Source organism: Protopterus annectens, chromosome 4.part0 (genome assembly GCF_019279795.1).
Source record: "Protopterus annectens isolate FY-2018-M chromosome 4.part0, PAN1.0, whole genome shotgun sequence".
In the NCBI taxonomy this organism is placed as follows: domain Eukaryota; kingdom Metazoa; phylum Chordata; order Ceratodontiformes; family Protopteridae; genus Protopterus; species Protopterus annectens.
This window is the reverse complement of record NC_056733.1, coordinates 120519350-120541496: the sequence shown is the minus strand read 5'-3', so window position 1 is coordinate 120541496 and position 22147 is coordinate 120519350. Positions and strand designations below refer to the sequence as shown.

Genomic DNA, 22147 nt, shown 5'->3' with positions numbered 1-22147 from the left:
CTCCAGCTCACTACAGCACATAGTCAAATATTCAAGCCAACCAAACACCCCGCTCTAACATCCTTCTGCCATACACCCCAAATAGAACTCTCAGATCTGAAAACCAAAACTTAATTACTGTCCACAAACCTAAACTTCCTGCTAGACAACTTCTCCTCTCCTCTCCTTCTCTTTCGGTAAGAAATGGAAGTCTCTCCCTTCCACACTAAGGACAATGTCAAACACAAACACCACCAAAACTCAGCTTTACACCTACCTCTCCTCCAAATGTAAATGTAAATGAATTCTCCCTACCCAGAACTCTTTAACAAAAGCCCCTGGGAGGGTATCCTCCTGAGTTCCTAAGCAACTTATAGGTTCATAGGTTTATACTAGGCTATCTGCCCCAAGGCATTTATAAGCCTAGCCCGAATATTTGTGGCTTACCCCACCCCTTATATGAAAAAATACTGTACCCATTAGTTTGTTGTATAGCTGGCTATAACCTTCTACACCTAATTCCTATACGATCTCGCACACATTGTAAATATTGTAAATAACTGTTAACTTTAACTGTGTGAATTTGTTAAAACGTATCTGCACAATATTTTTCCACTATCGGCAATATTGCTCAAGCTTCGTATTTGATATGTATTTGTACTTTTATTTTTATTGGACTGCTATCTTTACTGTAATCTGTTTCATGGAGCTTTTCTCCCCAGGCTTCCTCTGAAAACAGGCTCTCTGGTCCCAGTGGACTTCCCCGTTAATCAAATTGGAAATAAATAAATAAATCTGTCCATGTCCCCATAAACAGTCAACTGTCATCAAATGGAACACTTCTCCCAAATGCACATTCATTAGTTTGTCCATTTAGGCCCAAGCACTCCACAAACATCAAATGAAATACTTCCCCCAGCGTTCCATTTCATAGTTTGCCCATGCCTGCAAAAGCATTTTACTGACACCAAAAAAAAAACATTTCCCCAACAATGCCCTCAGTAGTTTGCTCATGCCTGCACAAGAACTTCACTGACAGCAAATTGAACATTGCCCCAACAATCCCTTCAGCAGTTTCTCCATGCGTGTCTGTGCACTTCACTGACACCAAAAGGAACATCTCCCGAAAACAATCCCTTCAGTAAGTTGTCTGTGTCTGCACAAGCATATCACTGACACCAAATGAAACTTTCCCCCTAAAATGTCCACGCAAAGACTTCAGTGATAACAGAATGAATGTTGTGTTGTGTCTTTCGGCTTTTCCCGGTTAGGGGTCACCACAGTGGAACTCCGGTCTGCTAATGATTGGTAGTTGATTTTACGTGCCGAGTTACCAGCCCTGACGCACAACCCTCAACGAAGGTACGCCCATTCACGCATGTCTCCATGCAGAAGACGCTCTAGCTGAGAATCGAACCGGACAGCATCTTACTGTGAGGCAACAACGTTACCGCAGCACCACCACCGCAGGGGTGATAACAGAATGAATCATTTCCTCAAATTAATCCTTCTGTAGTTGGTCCATTATTGCTGACGTCATTCACTGGCACCAAATAAAGCATTCCCCCAAAGATCATTTCAGTAGTATGTCCATGCCTGCACAAGCACTTTTACTGACACCAAAAGAAGCATTTTCCACTATGACCATTTTTAGTAATTTGTCCATATCTGCAAAAGTACTTCACGAACACCACATCAAACTTTGTCCCCAGTGATAATTCCAGTACTTTTTTCCCATGTATGCCCAAGCACTTCTCTGACACCAAATGGAACACTCCTACCCAATGATCCCTTCAGTAGTTTCTCCATGTATGCACAAGCACTTCACTGATGCCAAATGAAACATTTCCCCCAAAGACACCTTCAGCACTTTGTCTATGTAGGCACAAGCACTGCACCGACCGCAAATGAAACACTTCCCCCAACAATCCCATTAGGTAAGAGGTCGAGATGTATGCAAACCTCTTAACTGCTGCTGCCACTGCTCAATCACTTTCACTCTTCACATTTGTATACACACAAGCGTGTATACACACACACACACACATACACACACACACACACACACACACACGATACACTCCCTAAAAAGTTTGTCCGAGTCTAGGTATACTGGCCTCTGGAACAGTTCAGCAACATAAGGGAGATGCCATTGGAGTATCCCAGGCAGCTGCCATTCAAAATCTCTTGTATTACACCTGGCAGCAGTGTGCACAAAGGGGGATGATTACATCCACTTCCAAGCAACAGTCATGGATTAAAGAACTGGCATGCAACAATTCCGTGCTATAGCCAATTTCCCCTGCATCCTCTGTGCAACAGACTGCATTCACTTTCCATTTAAAACATCTGCTATACCTGATGCAGAACTGTACATCAAAAGAAAGGGTTGTTAGGTAGTGTGCTCAGCAGATCCCTCATTACTAATATCATGGTGACACATTCTAGTAGTGTTCATGATGCTACAGTGTGAAGGGAAAGTGGTCTGAGGACTGCTTTCCAACATGGTGAAATACCTGAAAAACTACTAGTCAGTAAGGACAGGGCCATAGCTATGATGTAATCAGAATCCACACCTGTCAACATTAAGCATGAGGGCAACATATATCCTGGTGGCATGATTTCAGGCCATAACACTTATCTCACCTGGGGAGGCAAGAGTGACCCATCTCCAGTGGCATTCCTTGCCCCCTCATAACAGAAGTCTGTCGGCTGCACTGTGGATCATGCCAGAGTAACATCACTGACAGGCCTCATTGGATCTATTGTGACTGCCCAAAGCATTGCTCATGCCTGGACGGTCTGTTCACACTTCATTCCTCCAGACAGTATTTCCAGTCCATCCAAGAGGACTGCCGTCACGCTGTGGAGTAACCTCAATCATAACTTCATTCTCTCTGTGCTGAAATTGTCTTCCCTAGTTCTGACTGACATCTGGAAGACAGTGTGATATGCAAATGTTATACTTTATTTGGAGGCTCGCATCGATTGATGTTACAAGCATATGTCATAGGTACATAGGCATTTACTAGGCTAATGACGACAAGGGCATTTTTAAGCCTAGCCATGCATCCCAAATCTCTGACAAGTTCTGATACCCTCGATAAGTATAAGCATGGACCTGGGAGATAAACCATTTAGAGGTTACCTGTGTCCATTAGAGACACAGGTGCCAAACAAGGGATGAATTTCCTGTTTCCCATCCAACTATCCAAATTACACTTGAATTGGGTTAGGGAGGAAATCTGCTTCACATGGATGGGGAGCCTGTTCCATAGACAGGGTAATGTCTGAGATACATACCTATCTCTCCAGCAAGTCCTATTTATATCACAGGCAAGGTTTAAGTCTTTAGAACAGGTAATTCTAGTCCTGTTTGTTTTGTGGATATGCAGGCGGGCCATCAGAGTGGGGTCTGACAATGCCCCATATGCCAGGCAAAGATCTCCCCTCAAAATCCTTTAGGAGACAAAATATAGGGATAGGGCCTTGAGGTAGTCTTTCACAGGACATATTAGTTACGCCCTGTATTCTTTCAGTGAGGAACATCTGTGAACATTCCAATTGCTGGATATGCCTGGTTAGGTCAATTGACTATCTCACCTCTCATTTACAATCCAAAGCTGTGCTAAACAATTTCATTTGTATTACTGTTATGAATACATAATCAGAATACATCAGAAAATAGTCTGAATATGTAATATATAAGAAGTAACATCATCACATGTACAATCCATTAAATGCTCATGTCAGTCTCCAGGTTAATCCATACCAAAAGTTTGTTTCAGAGTTTCAGCTATGTAGAAACAGCTTTCTCCTGAAACCTTAACTCGTTTATATTTACCTTGCTGTAGTTATAACTGTAAAAAAAAAATGTTTTAAGTTTATTCTGTACCTTAATGATTGTCGCTGTAATCTCTGCCATATTGTATGAATGCTATATGCATGATTTGTTATCTCTCTCTCTCATGTATTGTATTATATTGTTTTGTGTTATTTGTGGAGCTTTTCTCCCCGGGCCTCTGCTGAAAATGGACCCATGTCCAGTCGGACTTTCCCAGTAAACAAATGTAAAATAAAATAAAAAAATAAAAATTAAAAAGTTGCATAGGTCACATGTGAGATTTGAACCCAGAGCAGTGGATATTATTACAAGTGACAACCACACAACCAATGTGCCATATGAATGGTGTTCCACAGTTACATGCACATCCAAAAAAATAAGCATGTGTACTCCAAGAATGTTAGATACCTGTCAAATACAACCAGAGTCAGCAATACACATCATAACAAATGTTACTCTCATAAAATGGTATGCAACACACAATGGAAGCTACATAGAAACAGTGCAGAAAAAAGTTAGCATATTAAAATTAACTGTTATGCACTCGTGGCAACACTTCAACACAATAAACAGTGAACCATCCTCATGTTGTTTCTATCAGACAGAATGCACTAACAACTATTTTATTTATTTTTTTATTTTACATTTGTTGATCGGAATAGTCCGACTGGATGCATGCCCATTTTCAGCAGAGGCCCAGGGAGAAAAGCTCAAGGGTAAGCAGATACAGCATTACATAATACCAGCATTACATATTACAAACAGACTATTTACAGAGATTACATAAGTAAGAAAGTTAAACAAGTTCCACAGGTTACAGTTAGTCCTGAGCACGTCAGGATTAAATTAAATTACACAGTAAACTGGTTAACAGATTTTTACACATTCGAGTTAGCCAGGCTTGATACATTGACATAGCCAGTTAAGTGACAAATGTTGTCTGAGTCTAGTTTTAAATTGACCTAAGGTGGAAAGTAAGGTAATATCAGCTGGAAGAGAGTTCCAGGATCCACTTACAGAGTTTGCAAAGAGAGAATCACCGGCTGTGTTATTAATTTTGCTAGTCTGAATTAGTAGTTTGTTAGAGGATCGAAGCGGTCTAGGATTGTTATAGGGGGTGATAATATTTAAGTGCAGGAGTATTGTCTGGATTATAGAGGATTTTATAGGCCATAATCAGTTGGTTATACTGGATTAGGCTAGGTAGTTCAAGCCAACCAAGCTGATTTAGATTGATGCAATGATGTGTCCTAAAAGGCAGCCCAGTGGCAAACCTGGCAATGTGGTTGCAGCAAATTGAAAGTTTGTTAAGGACAGTCTTGTTCAAATTCGAGAGTAGAGGGGATGCATACAGAAGGGTTGAAAGAAGGTGAGAGCGAGCTATGGCAATTTTAGCTGGAGGGGTTAGGAAGGCTTTTATTCTGTAAAGTGACCCTAGTTTTTTATTGATGGTTTTGATAGTTTGGTTAACATGTAGGTCAAATTTGAGATTATTGTCTAGGATGACACCTAATAGTTTTGTAGATGGGTCAGGGGAGATTATTGTGCCATCATTTGATTTTATGGTAAAGGTGAAAGTGGTAGACCTACGTGTTGGTGAAAATAACAGCATTTTTGTTTTTTTGGGGATTTAGGATCAGACGATGTTCAGAAAGCCAGTTTTCTATTGTATTAAAGGTGGTCTGGGTAGCTGACCATAACTCTACTGGAGATGTGGCTGAGCAAATCAGAGTAGAGTCATCAGCATATTGGATACAGCTGACTTTTCGGATGACAGTATAAAGGTCGTTAATGAAAATGGAGAACAGCAAGGGCCCTACTGTATTACTAAGTATAAGAAAGTACCTGTAAACTAGTCAATGAACATACAACTTACGGAAATTCTCAGAAGTCATTAGTTTCCAATAACAAACCAAATATATTGCAGGTTAGTCAGAAATGCACTACAGATATATTTTCATTCCATCTGTATCTATAGCTCACAGAGACTGGTTCCACTTTATACATATGTTATTACTGCATATGGTGAAAATCTCCTCGTCAGTGGTGGTCTTTTACCCATCTCTGTATGTATACTGTTTAATTCTACTCCCCTCCCTTCCTTTATGTCACAGACAGATTCAAATGCAGACAATTTACCAAAAAAAAAAAAAAAAAGGACCGACATCTATAAGTTGATTTAATACAGATTACCGATACCATAGGTATATAATAATAGCAATCTATTCCACCACAATGCCAGCAGGTGACAGCTTACCTTTGAAAGCTAGCTGCACATCAGCTATATCTAAGTGAGTTAGAAGTTTGATAAAACAAATGAACACAGTACTTAGGACTATCCACAGATATTCATGCGATATAACAAATAAATAAGATATATTACTGTGCAGCTAAATTAACAACAGATAAAGTCTTACCACAAAAACACAGGGCAGTAAGGGAAAGGAAGGCTAGAAATCAAATGCCATCATGGAAGCATCAGACAGAGAAAACTGTAAAGCAATTAAGGCAAGAAGTGTCACTGTTAGAAGAGTACAGAATAGGGACTAGATCAACACAAATACTCAAAGATAGATGTGATAAAAGCAACGCGCAGTATCAGAACAGATTCGGATCGCTATCGCAAATAAAAAACAAAATATCGGTATAAGAAGAAAAACTAAGATGATATGCAGATAAACATAAAGGAAAAGTACAAAAAAGAAGTTATGTACTCACATAACGTTCCATCTGAGTAGTTGTACTTCATTTATTTTCAACCTGTGGATTTCGGATCTGAATTGGATCCCACTCGGCCGCATTTTCCAGCTACTGATCCGAGCTCCCAGCTCCTCCCCTTACCCATAAAGGCCCCTGTCTCCTTCCTCCCTTCAGATCGAGTTTGCTGCTAATTATATAACACATACCTGACCCAACAAGACCCCATCCTTACTGGCAGCCTGAAAAAAAAACTAAACTCCCAGATTGACCATGAGCAATTCTGAGGTATTCATACTCAGATTGGCAGTACCAAAATGACAAGGAGGGTGGAAAGGTTGAAGATAAATGAAGTACAAATACTCAGATGGAACATTATGGCGAGTACATAACTTCTTTATCTGAAGTAGTTAACTTGATTTGATCTTCAACCTGTGGGGACATGGAAGGATATTCTGGAGCACCGCAGAGCCAAAGGATGCCCTGTTCCTTGACACAATATCCAACTTGTAATGTGAAATGAAGGTATGAGATGAGGACCATGTAGCTGCACAACAAATATCATCCAGTGAAACACTAGACCAAAAGGCAGCTGAAGTAGCCATAGACCTGGTAGAATACACTTTTACCTGATCTGGAGGGGAAATACCTCTAAAAAAAATACTCACGAATAATGCACTGGGAAATCGAACAAGCAACTGTCACTTTAGAAATTAGTTTCCCTAGGAAAGGTCTTGAGCAAGAAACAAACGACTGATCCACTTTACGAAATGCTTTAGTCCTGTGCAAGTAAAATCTCTATTACCTGTGAACATCCAACAAGTGCAGTTTAGATTCCCCTTTATTTTGAAAATTTGGGAAAACACTGGTAGATTAATAGTCTGGTTAATAGTTGCCTCTGACGCTACTCTGGGATGGAAGGATTAGTGTGCAAGAAAACTCTATCTTTATGAAATATCATATATGGAGGCTTGATGCAAAGAGCTTGAAGTTCTGACACTCTTGGCAGATATAATGGCCACCAAAAAGGCAGTCTTCCAAGATAGATACTGTAAATCTACCAAAGCTGCCAGTTCAAAAGGTGAGCAGACTAATGTCTGGAGCAAAAGGGTAAGGTCCCGGGGGGAGTGGGATCCTTAACTGGAGGTCTAAGTAGAAAGGTACCTTTAAGAAAGGACTTGCAAAGTTTTGAAGAAGCAAAAGAAGACATGTTTTCCCCCACATGAAAATTAGAAATGGCAGCCAATTGAACTTTCACTGTGGAAAAACTGGCCCCTTCATGAAAAATTTCCACCAGAAAGTCTAGTACTGCAGACACTGGAGCTGTGAAAGGATCCAAGCCATGCTGTGAGGCCCATATAGAGAAACGTTTCCATTTGCTATAATACACCTTTCTGGTGGAAGACTTGTGAGCTGCCACCAAAACATCCTTAACTGGAGAAGATAAACCAGGAGTCCTAACAATCATGGGAAATGGAGCAGCCAAGCAGTGAGCTTCAGACTGTCCAGGTCTGGATGAGGAATTCCTGAGGGATGAGAGAAGATCTGGAACTAGATCCAACGTCCATGGTGGAAATAGTAGATGAGACCATAGGGAGGGAAACCAGACTTGGCAAGGCCAGAAAGGGGCGATGAGGATCACAGTGTTCCTCAGCCTGTGAGCTTTCTGAACAAACTTCGACATGAGGGGTAATGGGGGATAAGCATAAAGAAGCCCGGGAGGCCAAGCATGAATTAGTGCGTCTCTGGGGGCTTCAGAGCAAAGAACTCACTGCATTTTGCGTTGGAAAATGTGAAGAGATCGCAGCAAGGATGACCCCACTTTTGAAGATCTGTTCTGCTACTGAAGGATTCAGAGACCACTTATAAGGCATCAGGATAGATCTGCTGTGCCTGTCCGCTAGAACGTTGTACCATCCCGGAATGTACGTTGCCACCAGAAAATGGCAGGTAGAGATCACCCATTCCCACAATCTCATGGCTTCGCGACAGAGGGGATAAGACCTGGTTCCCCCTTGTTTGTTGATATACTAGACCACTGACGTATTGTCCATCTGAATTGCAATCATTCCTAGAGGAAGATGAGCATGAAGGGCCTGCAACCCAAGAAGAACCTCCCTCATCTCCAGAATGTTGATATGCAAATTGGTCTTGGATGGGGACCATGTGCCTTGGACTGTCCTTCCCGAACAATGCCCACCCCCCCCCCTAGCTGGTAGGCATCCGTGGTCACTGTGGCTTTGGGAAAGGCCGGAAGAAAAGGACGTCCCTTCAGCAGGTCTGGGGACTGAATCCACCACCAGAGTCTCTGCACACTCGGGAAATTCAAATGGGATAAGTCAAAGAAAGAACTAACAGGGACCACTGAACCTCGAAGGTCCACTGGAGAATTCCCATATGAAGGCGTGCTAAAGGTAACAGGTTGATCGTGGCCACCATAGACCCCAATGCTCTTAGAACTGCTTCTGCTGTCAGAACTTGGACCTGAAGGACATACAGAATGTGCATCTTCAAACAGCATATCCTGATTGGGGTGAGGAAAACTTTTACTTGAACGGTGTTCAACTGAGCCCCGATAAACTCAAGAACATGAACTGAGGCCAGTGAAGATTTGTTTTGGTTTATGATGATGCCCAGTTTTGTCTGCTAGGTGAAAAATCAGTCCCTGGCCTGACAAAGTAGATCCTTGAAAGGGGCAGCAACGAGCCAATCCATCCAGGTAAGGGAAGACCTGAATACCCTGAAGCCTCGGGTGAGCCGTTACTATAGCCAACACCTTGGTAAACACCCTGGGGGCTGAGGTGAGAACAAAGGGAAGGGCTCTGAACTGATAATGACTGGCTCCTAGTCGGAAGTGGAGGAATCTCCGACAGCACCTGTCCATCTTGATGTGGTAATACGCATCCTGGAAGTCTATCGAGCACATCCAATCATTCGCCTACAGAAAGGGCAGGATGGCTAGAAGAGTGACCATCCGGAATTTCGTTTTGGTTACCAACAGGTTCAAGGTGGACAGATCCAGGACAGGTCTGAGGTCCCCAGTTTTCTTCTGCACTAAAAAGTAAAGAGTAAATGTAGATTGGTCTGGACAGGTTGGATGACCCATTTGATTAGCAGCTTTTTATTTCTAGTGCTGCTTCCTCCCTTTGCTGGGGTGGGACATCTGGGAGGTGTTTCTTTGGTCATGGTGGTTCTTTGAATAGGATTAAATATCCTCTGGATATAATTCACAACACCCAGCGATCTCCTGTAATGGACTCCTATGCCGTCGAGTGCAGCGACAGGTGACCCCCGACTGCCTCCAGACACGAGCAGTCAAGCAACACTTCAGGGCTGCTGCTCAGTTTTCTCAGAGAAGGTTTCTTGGGACAAGAAGTTTCTAGGATCCCCTATGCCTCTAGGGTGGCATCTGTCATAACTCCCTCTGCCTCTGTGAGAAGGTGAGTCCTGAGTATCCCGGGAAAATGCCTGAGACTTCTGGAACCACATCTTCTTCATCCCTCACGGATTCTTGGAAAAGGATCGTCGAGGGGAGGAGAAGCAGATTCCAAGAGCAGACTGTCTCTTCCAGTCCTTCTCACTCTGGACCAGAGCCTCTAACAGATTTCACAAAAACGAAGAACCATCGTAAGGGGCATTTATAAATGATGTCTTAAATGGGTTCCGAGAATTGACAAAGCTGGAGCTGGGCATGGCGTCTGATGGCAATGCCTGTCCCGGCAGCACTTGCGGCTCCCTCCATAGCGTGGGAGAGTATATGCATGGACGTATTCAAAACTGCTTGAAGAGTGGCTATTCGCACGGAGAACTTCTTTTTGCCCTCCGCAGACATTGACTCCAGGGTCAACTTAGCAACTTCTTTGACTAAGTCTTGCTGTAATTGAATGTGTGCCATGCAGTTCAGCGCCTTTACCGTGAAGGTCGCAGAAGCATACACCCGCTTCCCAAAATGGTCCAACGCCCTTGATTCGCCATCAGGAGGGTGAACTGTGGAGCTCTCCTGTGCAAGCTACTTCTTCATGGTGGCTGCCACAACCATAGCATCCACTGGGGACCACTTATTCCAGCACGTCCTGTCTGATGGGGGACTCGAGACCTTGTCCTGGCACTTGGGGATAGGCTTCATGGTGTCTGGTTCCTTCCATGCCCTAGATGTTATAAGATCCACTAAAGGATCTGCACGAGGGGACACCCAGGAGGTAGATGGGCCCGAGCAGAACGCCTCCAGGAATACTGACTCGTCTGAGGTCGGTTTTGAGGCAGACACCCCTCCCCGGCGGAGTTCCATGATGACGCCAAAGGAGACATCCTCGGGGGGGGTGACCTTGGGGAACCCCCCCCCTCCTCCAAGTCAGTGTCTTTGGTGAGGGACTCTAGCGGAGAATCCAAATGCCTCCTCTTACACATCCATTTGCAAGGTACCTCCTCAATGGGACTTTCTGGAGAGGATTCGCAAACTTCTTGTTGTTCCCATGGGGGAGCCTACTGAGGCAGGATGGACACGGGCTGTCCCTGAGAGGGCAAGATGGTCGGGACCGCACCCAAAGCTGAGGGGGTCTGGATGGAGTCAGAGGATGAGATGGTCAAGTGTCTCTAAACCAAGAGAACCTTCTCCACTATATCAAAGGCCGAAGGTGAATGAACCTCCTGGGAGATACCGGTGGGGGCAGTCTCCCTTTAACTCGACAGGGAAGACGACTCGGAGCCAACAGCACCCTCCTCGGATCTAACCCCAAGATGAGAGCTCGGATCTGAACCAGTTGGATCAGACATGCTCAGGCAACAGCCGGCGTCGACGTTCATGGGACCGTCGGTGCTGACCCCGCGACCCTGAGGGTCCTCAGATCCAAGGACTCCAAAACCAAAGGTCGGATCAGAGAAAAAGTTATAGGTATAAAAAAAGGTTGTGAGCTGCCCCCTCCAGAGGGAGTGGGTGCCGGCAAGATTCCCTTCTGGATTTGGGTGCGGATAAACCTTTGCATCATCTTGTCCATCTCTGCTTCATTCAAGCTCCAGGTAGATCACAAAGAAGAAGCCACTGAAACAGGTCTAGAAAGCCCATGGGGAGAGGACCTAACTGGGGACCAGACAGGGGCTTCCTCTGGCTCAGGGGAAAATCTGAGAGATCTTAGCGGAGGAGACCCAGGCCTAGTTGGAGGCCTTACTTTCGGGTGGCAGACTGGGCTGAACCCAGCGGTCAGGGGACTGCTTACGCAGCTTGTCCTTCTTGGCCTTTTATCCCTCCCTGGACCTCCTGGCAGGAGTTAAAGTCCCAGAGGCCGGGGAGGAGGAAGAAGATTCAGCTGCTGTTCCTGTGGGAAGCGAAGGAGGAACTACTGTCCCTGAGGAGGGAAGTAGCCCCTTCAGAATCCGTTTGTCCCTCCTGTCCTTTAGGGCTCTGGGGGTGAAACCAGCACAGATAGGACAGGAGGTCTGAAGGTGCGCAGCTCCCAGACACACCACACACAGAGTATGGTCATCTGCTGGGGAAAGCTTATGGCCAACACTGTGCATTTACGGAAACCTGATTTAGGGGCTTCAAATATCCCTAAAAGAAACAGGCCCAACACATGCACACTCATGATAGGAAAGATTGAAAGGGGAAGCTGAAAAGTAAACTTTTTTTTTTTTTTTTATTTTGCACAGACGACCTCGCGAAAAGGTAAAGGAAGACATTAGTGAAGGAAATACCAAAAAATTATCAGATTTTACTCTCAAAAAACTCCCTACTATGTTAAGAGCTCGGACCACACTTGTTGCTTCACTAGCAGCAAACGAGACCTAAAGGGAGGAAGGAGACATGGGGCATTATGGGTAAGGGAATGAGCTGGGAGCTCGGATCAGTAGCTGGAAAATGCAGCTGTATTGGATTTGATTCGGATCTGAAACCAACAGGCTGAAGATAAATGAAGTAAACTACTTCAGATTAAGCAATTTATTAATGACCCAAAAGAGTTTTAGAGAATTGAGAAACAAGTAAAAGGAATTGAAACACCACCAAAAAATAAGTAAGACACATTTTGGAGAAATATCTATGAAGATCCTGTGGAACAAAGATGCTAAATGGATAGAAGTAGTAAAAGAAAGAACAAGAAGTTCCAATGTACAGAATATGAAATGGGATAAAGTAACGGCTACAGAGATTGAAACAAAGTTAAGAAAAGCTCCTAACTGGAAAATTCCAGGCCTAGATGCAGTACCTAACTTCTGACTAAAAGTAATACCATCTTTACAAAAAGATTTAACCATGAGTAAGAACTATTTATATGAGCACCCTTAACAGACACCACCCTAGTTAACAGGAAAATCTATACTACTACTTAAGAGTGAACTTTCAAAGTATAAACCTACAGACCAATAACTTGCCTTTCGATGACATATAAACTACACACTAATTGATTCAAAAAACAGTTTACAGTCATTTAGAGGAAAACTCAATCATGGCAACAGAACAAAAGGGTAATAAAAGAAAGTCATATGGAACAAAGGATCATTTGCTGCCATAAACAAACTCTACAACAGGAGGAGAAAACTTAAGCGGAATAAGACGAAGTCCTAAGTGTGGAAAAATTACCTTATCACACTCAACAAAAAGTTGAGATCCCTCATCAAATCCTCTAAATCTAGCTATGAAAACAAAACTGCAGCAGATAGTAAAGACAACCACAACACCTTCTACAGTTATGTAAAGAATCTCCACAGCAATACCCAGACTTACTCCGATTTACTGCACAATGGTAACTCATATACTGAGCAAACAGATATTGCCAATATACTGGCCAACAGACTCACTGACAACTTTATCCCCCCCCCCCCCCCACACCACCACCAATTGCCAGGCACCTAGTATTACTGCTGCACAAGTTAAAACTGCACTATCCAAGGCCAAGAATACATCTTCTATGGAAGCTGACAATATCCCTGGCTGTGTTCTACATGAACTACAGAGTTTATTGGCACCTCACCTGTGTGCCCTGTTCAATCACAGCCTCACCTCAGGCTTTGTCCCTACTGAATGGCAGACTGCTACAGTTATCCTTCTCCACAAAGGAGGAGTGACTACAGACCCTGGGAACTATCGCCCCATTAGCCTGACGAGTCTGATATGCAAAGCTATAGAACGCATCAACATGGACCTAATAAACATGGATATAGGGAATCTCCAAATGGATCCCACACAGTTTGGTTTTGTGAAGGGTAGATTATGCCTGCTCAACTTTGTCGACTTCTTTGAGTCAGTCACCAGAGCTGTGGATGAAGGCAAGGTGGTTCATACAGCCTACCTTGATCTGACCAAGGCCTTTAATACCATTCCCCACACAGGAATCATAGAAAAAGTCACTAAGCTAAGCATCAACCCCAGTATCACTAGGTGGGTTTCAAATTGGCTCACAGACAGAACCCACAGTGTGAAGTAGCAGACTCCAAGTCAGACTGCCAACCCAGTCACGAGTGGAGTCCCACAGGCTTTGGTCCTGGGTCCTCTCCTGTTTGGTATCTACTTCTCTGAAGTCCAGGTCAACATGAAGGGACTCTGGCTGACAAAGTTCGCAGACAACTGCAAGTTGGGAGCTATTATTAACTCCCCAAGTGATGTTGACATCCTACAGAATAACCTCACTGAAACCAACTATTGGTGTCAGAATCACAGCCTTAAGCTCAATGCCAAAAAATGTGCTGTCATCCACTTTGGGAAAATTCCAGTACCCATAAATTACCACATCGATGGTAGTCCACTGAACACAGAAGGCGTTATAAGAGATCTGGGAACACAGGTTGACAGCAACTTCTCTTTTGAGCACCACATTGCCACTGCAGTCAAAGTCCTTCTATGTGGCACATCTCATTACTAAGGGTTTTACATCCAATAAGAAAGAGGTCACTGTCTCCCTCTACTCTTCCCTCATTAGGCCAATCATAGAGTACAATGCCCCATTTTGCATGTACCTCACTAGACACCTGCAACAACTGGAGAGGCCGCAAAAGTACGTCACAAAGAGGATCCTAGGCTTTAAACACTTGTCCTATACGGACAGACTAAAAAAACTCCAACTATTCTCCGTCTCATATCGCCTACTTAGAGGCGATCTCTGCTCGACTTACAAAGCGGTCTGATCCAGCTCTGCTAGAAATGCTACATCTAAAGAAATCCCAGTCCCTCCACACCACATGCTCCATAGACCTCAACTTCATTACCACAATCAACAGAACACACTGGAGGGACAGGTTCATAACCCACAGACTGCCCATGCTATGGAACAGACTTCCCATACATGTCAAACAGAACACCTCACTGGCTCTCTTCAAGAGAAATCTTGATGAGTGAATGGGAAATAGGCAATTCACCCCGGGGATCACACCAGTGGCTCTACTCGACAGAGGCACTGGAAACTAAGGTCGGGTGGCATGATGCCAGGGTAATCCTATGGGCTAGGCTTGTAAAGGCTCCAGGGCCATTAGCCTAGTACACACCTATGAACCTAAGTAAAGTCACTTAACTAAACTATTCCCCAAGTCACTTAAAGTACAGTTTTGTACCTACCATAAATGTAGATGTTCGAGTGCTAATACAGCTGCAGTCATAACAGATGGGTTCTCCTGCCGTCAGGCGGGTCCTCGGTCGGCCGAATTCCAAAGTCTAGGTCCGGCGTCGGTTGTCGTCGCTTCTTCCCTGACATCAGTGCGACAGGGGTATAAAGGAACCAGCCAACGCCATTTTCTTCAGTTTTTCTTGCCCCAGATGTCAGGTGCCCCCAGAAGGAAGGCAATACATAAATTTGTGTGATAATGCAGTGCAATATAATCAAAATACAGTAGTTGCAAGCAAATACATCACAAATGAAAACCCCAATCAGGTTGTATGAGGATGTGTTAGCCTATAGGCCTGTCCCAAGAGGGGAAGGAGGGAGGACCTGGACTGCAGCTGTATTAGCACTCTAACATCTACATTTATGGTAGGTACAAAACTGTACTATGTTCATCGTGCATACAGCTGCAGTCATAACAGATGGGTAGAATCCCAAAGCTAAGAAAGGGGTGGTAGGCACTAGGTGGAACTAGGAGGAGCCAAAATGCCCTGCAAGACTGCAGTGGCAAAGCCTGCTCTAGATTTGGAGTATAATGGTAGGTTGTAGTGCTTGGAGAAGGTATGCACAGAACTCCAAGTGGCTGCTTCCAAAATATCCTTGGTAGGAACTCCTCTGAGGAAGGCTGCAGAGGTGGCTGTGGCCCTGGTGGAATGAGTTCTAATGCCTGTAGGAACAGTTTTGCCATGAAAGGAATAGCAAAAGCGTATGCAGTGGGCTATCCATTTAGAGATTGTCTGTTTGGAAATTGGCTTCCCTTGAGCCCCTACTGCATAGGCCACAAAGAGCTGTTATTATTTGGACAGAACAAAGCCTTTCAGAAAATCAGAACGCAGTTGTCTGTGGATGTCCAAGGAATGTAGTAATCTCTCCCCTTTGTTTTGAGGATTAGGATAAAAAGTAGGCAAATGTATGGCCTGATTTAAAGCTACCCTGGATACCACTTTAGGCATAAAGGACGGGGTGGTTCGTAAGGAAACTCTGTCCTGATGGAAGATGATAAAAGGCTGGACAGCCATGAGAGCCTGTAGTTCTGAAACTCTACAAGCTGAGGTGACAGCCAGAAGGAAAGCTGTTTTCCAGGACAAATATTGCAAATCTGATGAGGCAGCTGGCTCAAAGGGAGGCAAGGTCAGTTTTTCCAGAATGAAATTAAGATCCCAAGCAGGTATTGGTTGTTTCCTTGGAGGCCTTAAATTCTTAGCCCCTCTGAGGAACTGTCTTAAGAGAGGGTGAGAGAATAACGGTGGATCAGTGTTGTATTCTGCAGAAATGGCTGAGGCATGGATTTTGATGGAGGAGAAAGAAAGTCCACTGCTTAGCAGTTCAGCCAAATATTGTAGTATTTGAGGTAAATTCAGTTTTCCAGGATCCTGGCCCTTTTTCTAATTCCAGATACAAAAACGTTTCCATTTTGGGGAGTAAGCTTTTCTAGTTGATGGCCTTCTGGCCTCCAAAATGACATCCTGCACCTCCTTGGAGAGTAGGGCCTGTTGTGATGCTAAGGAATCTTCCATGCGGCTAGATTGAGTGTTTTTAGCTGGCTGTGAAGAGTTTTGAAACTGTGCTGAGTCAGAAGAAGAGGCATTAGAGGCAGGGTCCATGGTGGGGAATGCGTCAGGCTCCTCAGGAGTGGGTACCAGTGTTGTCTTGGCCAGTCCGGAGCAATGAGAATCATCTTTGGTCTGTCTGCTTTGGTCTTTAATAGAACTTTGGGCAGCAGAGGAAGAGGAGGAAAGGCATAAACTGTCATTGATGTCCAACTGAAAGAGAGTGTCCACTCTCCAGGCCTTTGGATGGAAGATACTTGAGCAGAATTTTGTCAATTGATGATTCTTGTGGGAGGCAAAGAGATCTATGTCTGGCCTTCCCCATTCTTGGATTATTTCTGTAAAAACTTTTGTGCTTGTAGTTCCATCTGTAAGTCAATGGCCATGTTCCAAAGTGACATGGCCAGTCTGCATAGGGGGTAAGAATGTGTTCCTCCCTGTTTGTTATGTACCACATAACTGTGGTGTTGTCCGTTCTTATCAATAGTTGACCTGGTTGTAGAAGGTCCTTGAAAGCTATAATAGCATTTATTACTGCTAGCATTTCTTTTTGATTGATGTGAAGGTGCTTTTCTTTTTGGGACCATTTGCCCTGAATGCACCAATCTGTCATGTGCGCCCCCCCAGGCGTAGTCCGAGGCGTCTGTTGTGATGACTTGATTTGCTTGAGGCTTGCTGAATGGAAGACCTGTGTTTGTTTGACATGCTTGAGCCCACCACAGAAATTCCTTTTGCAGACATGGAATTAGTGGTATTATTGTTTCCAAACTGTGGCTGTGTTGAGACCATAGGTTTTTCAGATACCATTGTAGTTTCCTCATATGCAGCTTTGCACATGGGATTAGTAAGATGCAAGATGCCATGAATCTCAGAACCTGCAGGATTTTCCTTGCAGTCAGCCTGGTGCAATTTGCTAGTGTTCTGAAGTATTGAATTAGTTGCCCCTGCTTCTCTGGCGTGAGGTAGGCCCATCTGGGTGTTTATGTCCAAATTGGCACCCAGGAAAATTATCTTCCGAGAGGGTATTGGCCATGACTTCTTTTTGTTGACTGTGTATCCCACAGAGTTCAATAACATTAACACACAGGCCAGATGTTTCAGAAGAATGTGCTTGCTGTCCGCTTGGATCAGGCAGTCGTCCAAATAGGGGTATATTTGTATCCCTTGAAGTCTGCAGTAGGCAATTACTGATGCCAGGCATTTCGTGAATACTCTGGGTGCAGTAGATAAGCCAAAGGGCAATGCAGAGAATTGATAATGGGTTGAACCTGCAAGAAATCTGAGGTACCTTCTGCAATTTTGTCTGATTGGGACATGCAGGTATGCCTCCTCGAGGTCCAATGTTAACAGCCAGGACTCCTTGCCCAGCATGGGAAGAAGTTACTGTAGAGTGAGCATCTTGAATTTTGGTACGAGTAGAAATGTGTTTAGGATGGATAGATCCAAAATAGGTCTCCAATCTTTTCCCTTCCTTGGCACCAGAAATAGCCTGGAATAAAAACCTTGACCTTGTTCGTGCGTAGGTACCTCTTGAATAGCTTTCATGTTTATGAGATCTGTAATTTGCCTTTGTGCCTCTGCCCTTTGATTGTGTGGCAGGTTTGGCATGCCTCTCATTTTTGGAAGGGTGTGAAAATGGAATTTGTAGCCTCTGTTTATAATGTCCAGGATCCATTTGTCCTTTGTGACAACATGCCAATTTTTTGAAAATAATGCCAGCTTTCCTCCTAAGGGGGCTGGCATTTGAGACCTGGTTGGCATGCAAAGGGGAAAGTCATTGGGTTTGCTTTCTGAAAGATTGTGAGTTGTCCTCACCACCTCTTTGTGTAGGAGCTTGCCATTGTCTGCCTCTATACGTTCCTTGGGATTGTCCTCTGCCCCTTGGGCGCCTGTATCTGCCTCTTTGGGTTCTGTCTGTGGCAGGAAAGGACCAGTTTTTGGAAGGCCAATTTCTACTAAAACGTGGGGGTTGAACCTGTAGAAATTCTTTCACAGTTTGCATTGATTTAGCCTTTTCCTCCATTTTCCTTAATACCTCCTCAGCATTAGCACCAAATAGTACATCCTTTTGAAGAGGGGCGTCTAGTAATTTAGCTTTGACATGATCAGGCAAGGATTGTTCCTTGAGCCAGGCATGCCTACGTATGACTGGTCCTGTAACAGCAGCTCTACATGAGGCCTCTAGAGCATCAAAACCACATTGTAAGGTATGCTTACCCACTTGTTCTGCACTATGCATCAAATCCTGCAACTCCTTCAAGTCTGGTTGTTCAGGTTGTGACATTTTACTTTTCAATTGTGATAACAAAAACTGTTGGTATTTTAGCATATGAAACTGACAGTTTAAGGCCCTCATGGATAAGGTAGCCGAGGTATATACCTTTTTCCCCCACCTTTCTAAGGATCTGGAATCTCTCTCGGAAGGCAATGGAGGCCTTAACTCCCTTGGGGCCCTGTGAGATGGTTTCTGGGTCAGCAGCATGGCTTTTGTATAGAAATTGGTGCGAGTCAGGAACCCTGTAGTACCTGTCAGGCTTAACTGGAGCTGGAGGTAGAGAGTCCGGGTTAAGGCAGGCCGCCGAGTAAACATCATCTAGGATGTCCAAGACAGGAGGTATAGCCAGAGGCCTGTGCAGAGGTAACAAGAGAAATTCCCTGAGCCTTTTCTTGGAATCTGAATAATCCTGTCCTTCCCAGTGGAAGTGTTCCCTTAACGTATGCAAAGTTTCCCCAAATGAGTAATCCTCAGGGGGGGATACAGAAGGGATGGACTCCTCCGCATCAGAGTCTTCAAAAGGGGAGTAAGAATGTTCCTGATCATCAGAGTGCTCTGAAATAATGGAGCCCTGATCAGAGGAGGGGGAATCTTCCTCCACTCTGGGCCTTTTGTCCGGTGGGGGCTGAGAACCTCTGATTAGAGTAATTAAATCCTCAGCCATTTTAAGCATCTGTTTCTTAGGCATGGGGCCTGGAGATGGGCCCTGTGTAGCTGGTCTCTTAGAGTGCATGGTTGCTTTAGACTTTGTGAAAGCCTTGATGGAGAAAGAAGAGGAAGGTCTGAAGACATCTTGAGTGGAGGTGGACCTGTCCACATTCTGAGTTTCAACACCGAGAGTGGCTTCGGTATCTGTAGTCGGAGTGTGGGCCGAGGAGCCTGCGACCTCGGGCACAGGAGACACCGTCAAAGAAATGTCGGTAATCAGGGGTTGCGTAGGCGCCTCGCTGAGAAACGGACCATGTGTAGTCGGCTTTGGCGTGGTGTCGGTAGAGGCCGCGGACCTCGTGTGTCGGTCCTTGTCTTTGTGTTTTTTAGACAAAACCGGAGTCGGAGTATCCGACTACATAGTATAGTTAAATGCTTTCCCAAAATAATACTGGGCGAACTCCGCCCGGTGCTTAATAGTGCGTTTGTTGAATGTAGCACAAAAGCGACAGACCGAGACGTCGTGGTCTGGGCCTAAACAAGGTATACAGAGAGAATGGAAATCCTTGTGCGGTATTTGCTTCCCACAAGAAATACAATTATTAACTTTGTCTGACATCGGTCTGAGACAAGAAAAGTTTCCCCAACGGGGTACTTAGCTTTTAAGAAGACTTCGGTTTCCAAATTTTCGTAATCTCAGGAGCTGGCCGACCGGCACTTGCGAACTGCTTCTGCTTAGGGCACCGCGCGGCAAGAAAGACTGAAGAAAATGGTGTCAGCTGGTTCCTTTATACCCCTGTCGCACTGACGTCAGGGAAGAAGCGACGACAACCGACGCCGGACCTAGACTTTGGAATTCGACCTCCAAATTAATCCTCACAAATCCATTAACATCACAGCCATCTACCTACCACCAGGCAACAACTTGCACAACATAGAATCCCACCTATCCTGGTCATTTTTTTCTCTATCCCAAGAAACCATCGTTCTAGGTGATTTCAACCTAGACTGGTTCGCCTGCTACTCAGACTCCCCTACCTCATCTATAAACTTATACAACTTTACCCAAATTATTAACTACCCCAACCCGCATCAACAAGCACTACAATAAAAACTCACTTCTAGACTGGATTTTAACCAACAAACCAAACTATGGGTACCAGGCAGGCTGTCTACCAGTCACGCTAAGTGACTATGCCCCAACATTTCTAGTTAGGAAGAAAACAAACCAGCATTTTGTACAAATACACCCATAGCAAAAAATATTTCTACTCTGACACCTTCAATTTACTATTACAAAACTGTAATTGGTCCCCATTAAAAAACCTGCAACTAGACCTAGCTGTAGAATACTTCAATTCATTGAAATAATAAATCTTGCTCCCCTCACAAAAATTCACAAAAAAAACAAACAGCTACCATGGCTTTCTAAAGAAACAAAAAGATAAGGCCAGGTCACTATATCATATGACCAAAAAAAGAAGTTATGTCTTACCATAAAGTTTCATCTGTGTTGTAGATCTTTATTCATTCATTACTGATAGGACTTTGGTTCCGTCCGCGGAACAGACATGGCCGTTTCCAAGCTTGCGCCAGCCAAAAAACCCTCAGCTAAGACCTACCCATAATTCCCCACTCAGTCTCTTCAGATCAAGTTTGCCCACCCCTATACTACAGACAGTAAGAGGCTCTGTCTGAGCAAATACCCTAACCAGGAGTTCCTAAAGTCCACCAAGAGTCCAGGCAGGGGGAAGGAGGACGGGAAGTAATGAATGAATAAAGATCTACAACACAGATGGAACGTTATGGTAAGACATAACTTCTTTATCTGATGTTGTAAATCTTTATTCATTCCTTACTGATAGGAGAGAGTCCCCAGCTACTTGAGTCCTGGGTGGCCCTAAGGAAGGATATTCCTGAGCACCATAGAACCAAAAGATGCTCATCCCCTGGAGGCCAAATCCAATTTGTAATGAGCGATAAAGGTATGAGGTCTTGCCCAAGTGGCTGCTGCAAAGATATCATCCACAGAGGCTCTGGAATGAAAGGCCACAGAGGTAGCCATCGATCTAGTAGAATGAGCCTTTACTCTGGAAGGTAAGGACAGTTTATTCTGATGGTGGATGAAGGTAAAGGCATTTCTAAGCCAGGAGGATAGACTCACTTTGGAGACAGGTTTACCCAGTCTGGGTCTTGCAAAGGCCACAAACAATTGACTCGTTTTCCTGAAATATTTAGTCCTGTCCAAATAAAAACGAAGCTGCCTATGAACATCAAGGGTGTGCAAAAGATACTCCCCTCTGTTTGAATGCTGAGGGAAGAAAAACTAGCAGGTCAATAGATTGGTTAATTGAAAAAACAGAAATGACCTTGGGCAAGAAGGAAGGGTCAGTACGAAGGGACACACTATCCCTGTGAAAGTTCAAGTAAGGTCTCTTGACACTCAAGGCCTGCAACTCAGATACTCTTCTCACTGAGGTAAGTGCTACTAGAAGTAGAGTCTTCCATGACAAAAATTTTATATCACAGTTATTTATTTTATTCTACATTTGTTAACCGGGAAAGTCCA

General features: G+C 44.2%; 1 protein-coding gene across 1 annotated transcript in view; it reads right to left on the bottom strand.

The window, feature by feature from the left end:
• The window catches only part of LOC122800225 (ubiquitin carboxyl-terminal hydrolase 36-like), a 1786736-nt gene that overhangs the window by 1517038 nt on the left and 247551 nt on the right, over positions 1-22147 (bottom strand). Inside the window, exon 5 of the mRNA XM_044069718.1 lies at positions 3824-3839. Coding sequence (XP_043925653.1) covers positions 3824-3839 — 16 coding nt within the window. The remainder of the gene's footprint in view (positions 1-3823; positions 3840-22147) is intronic.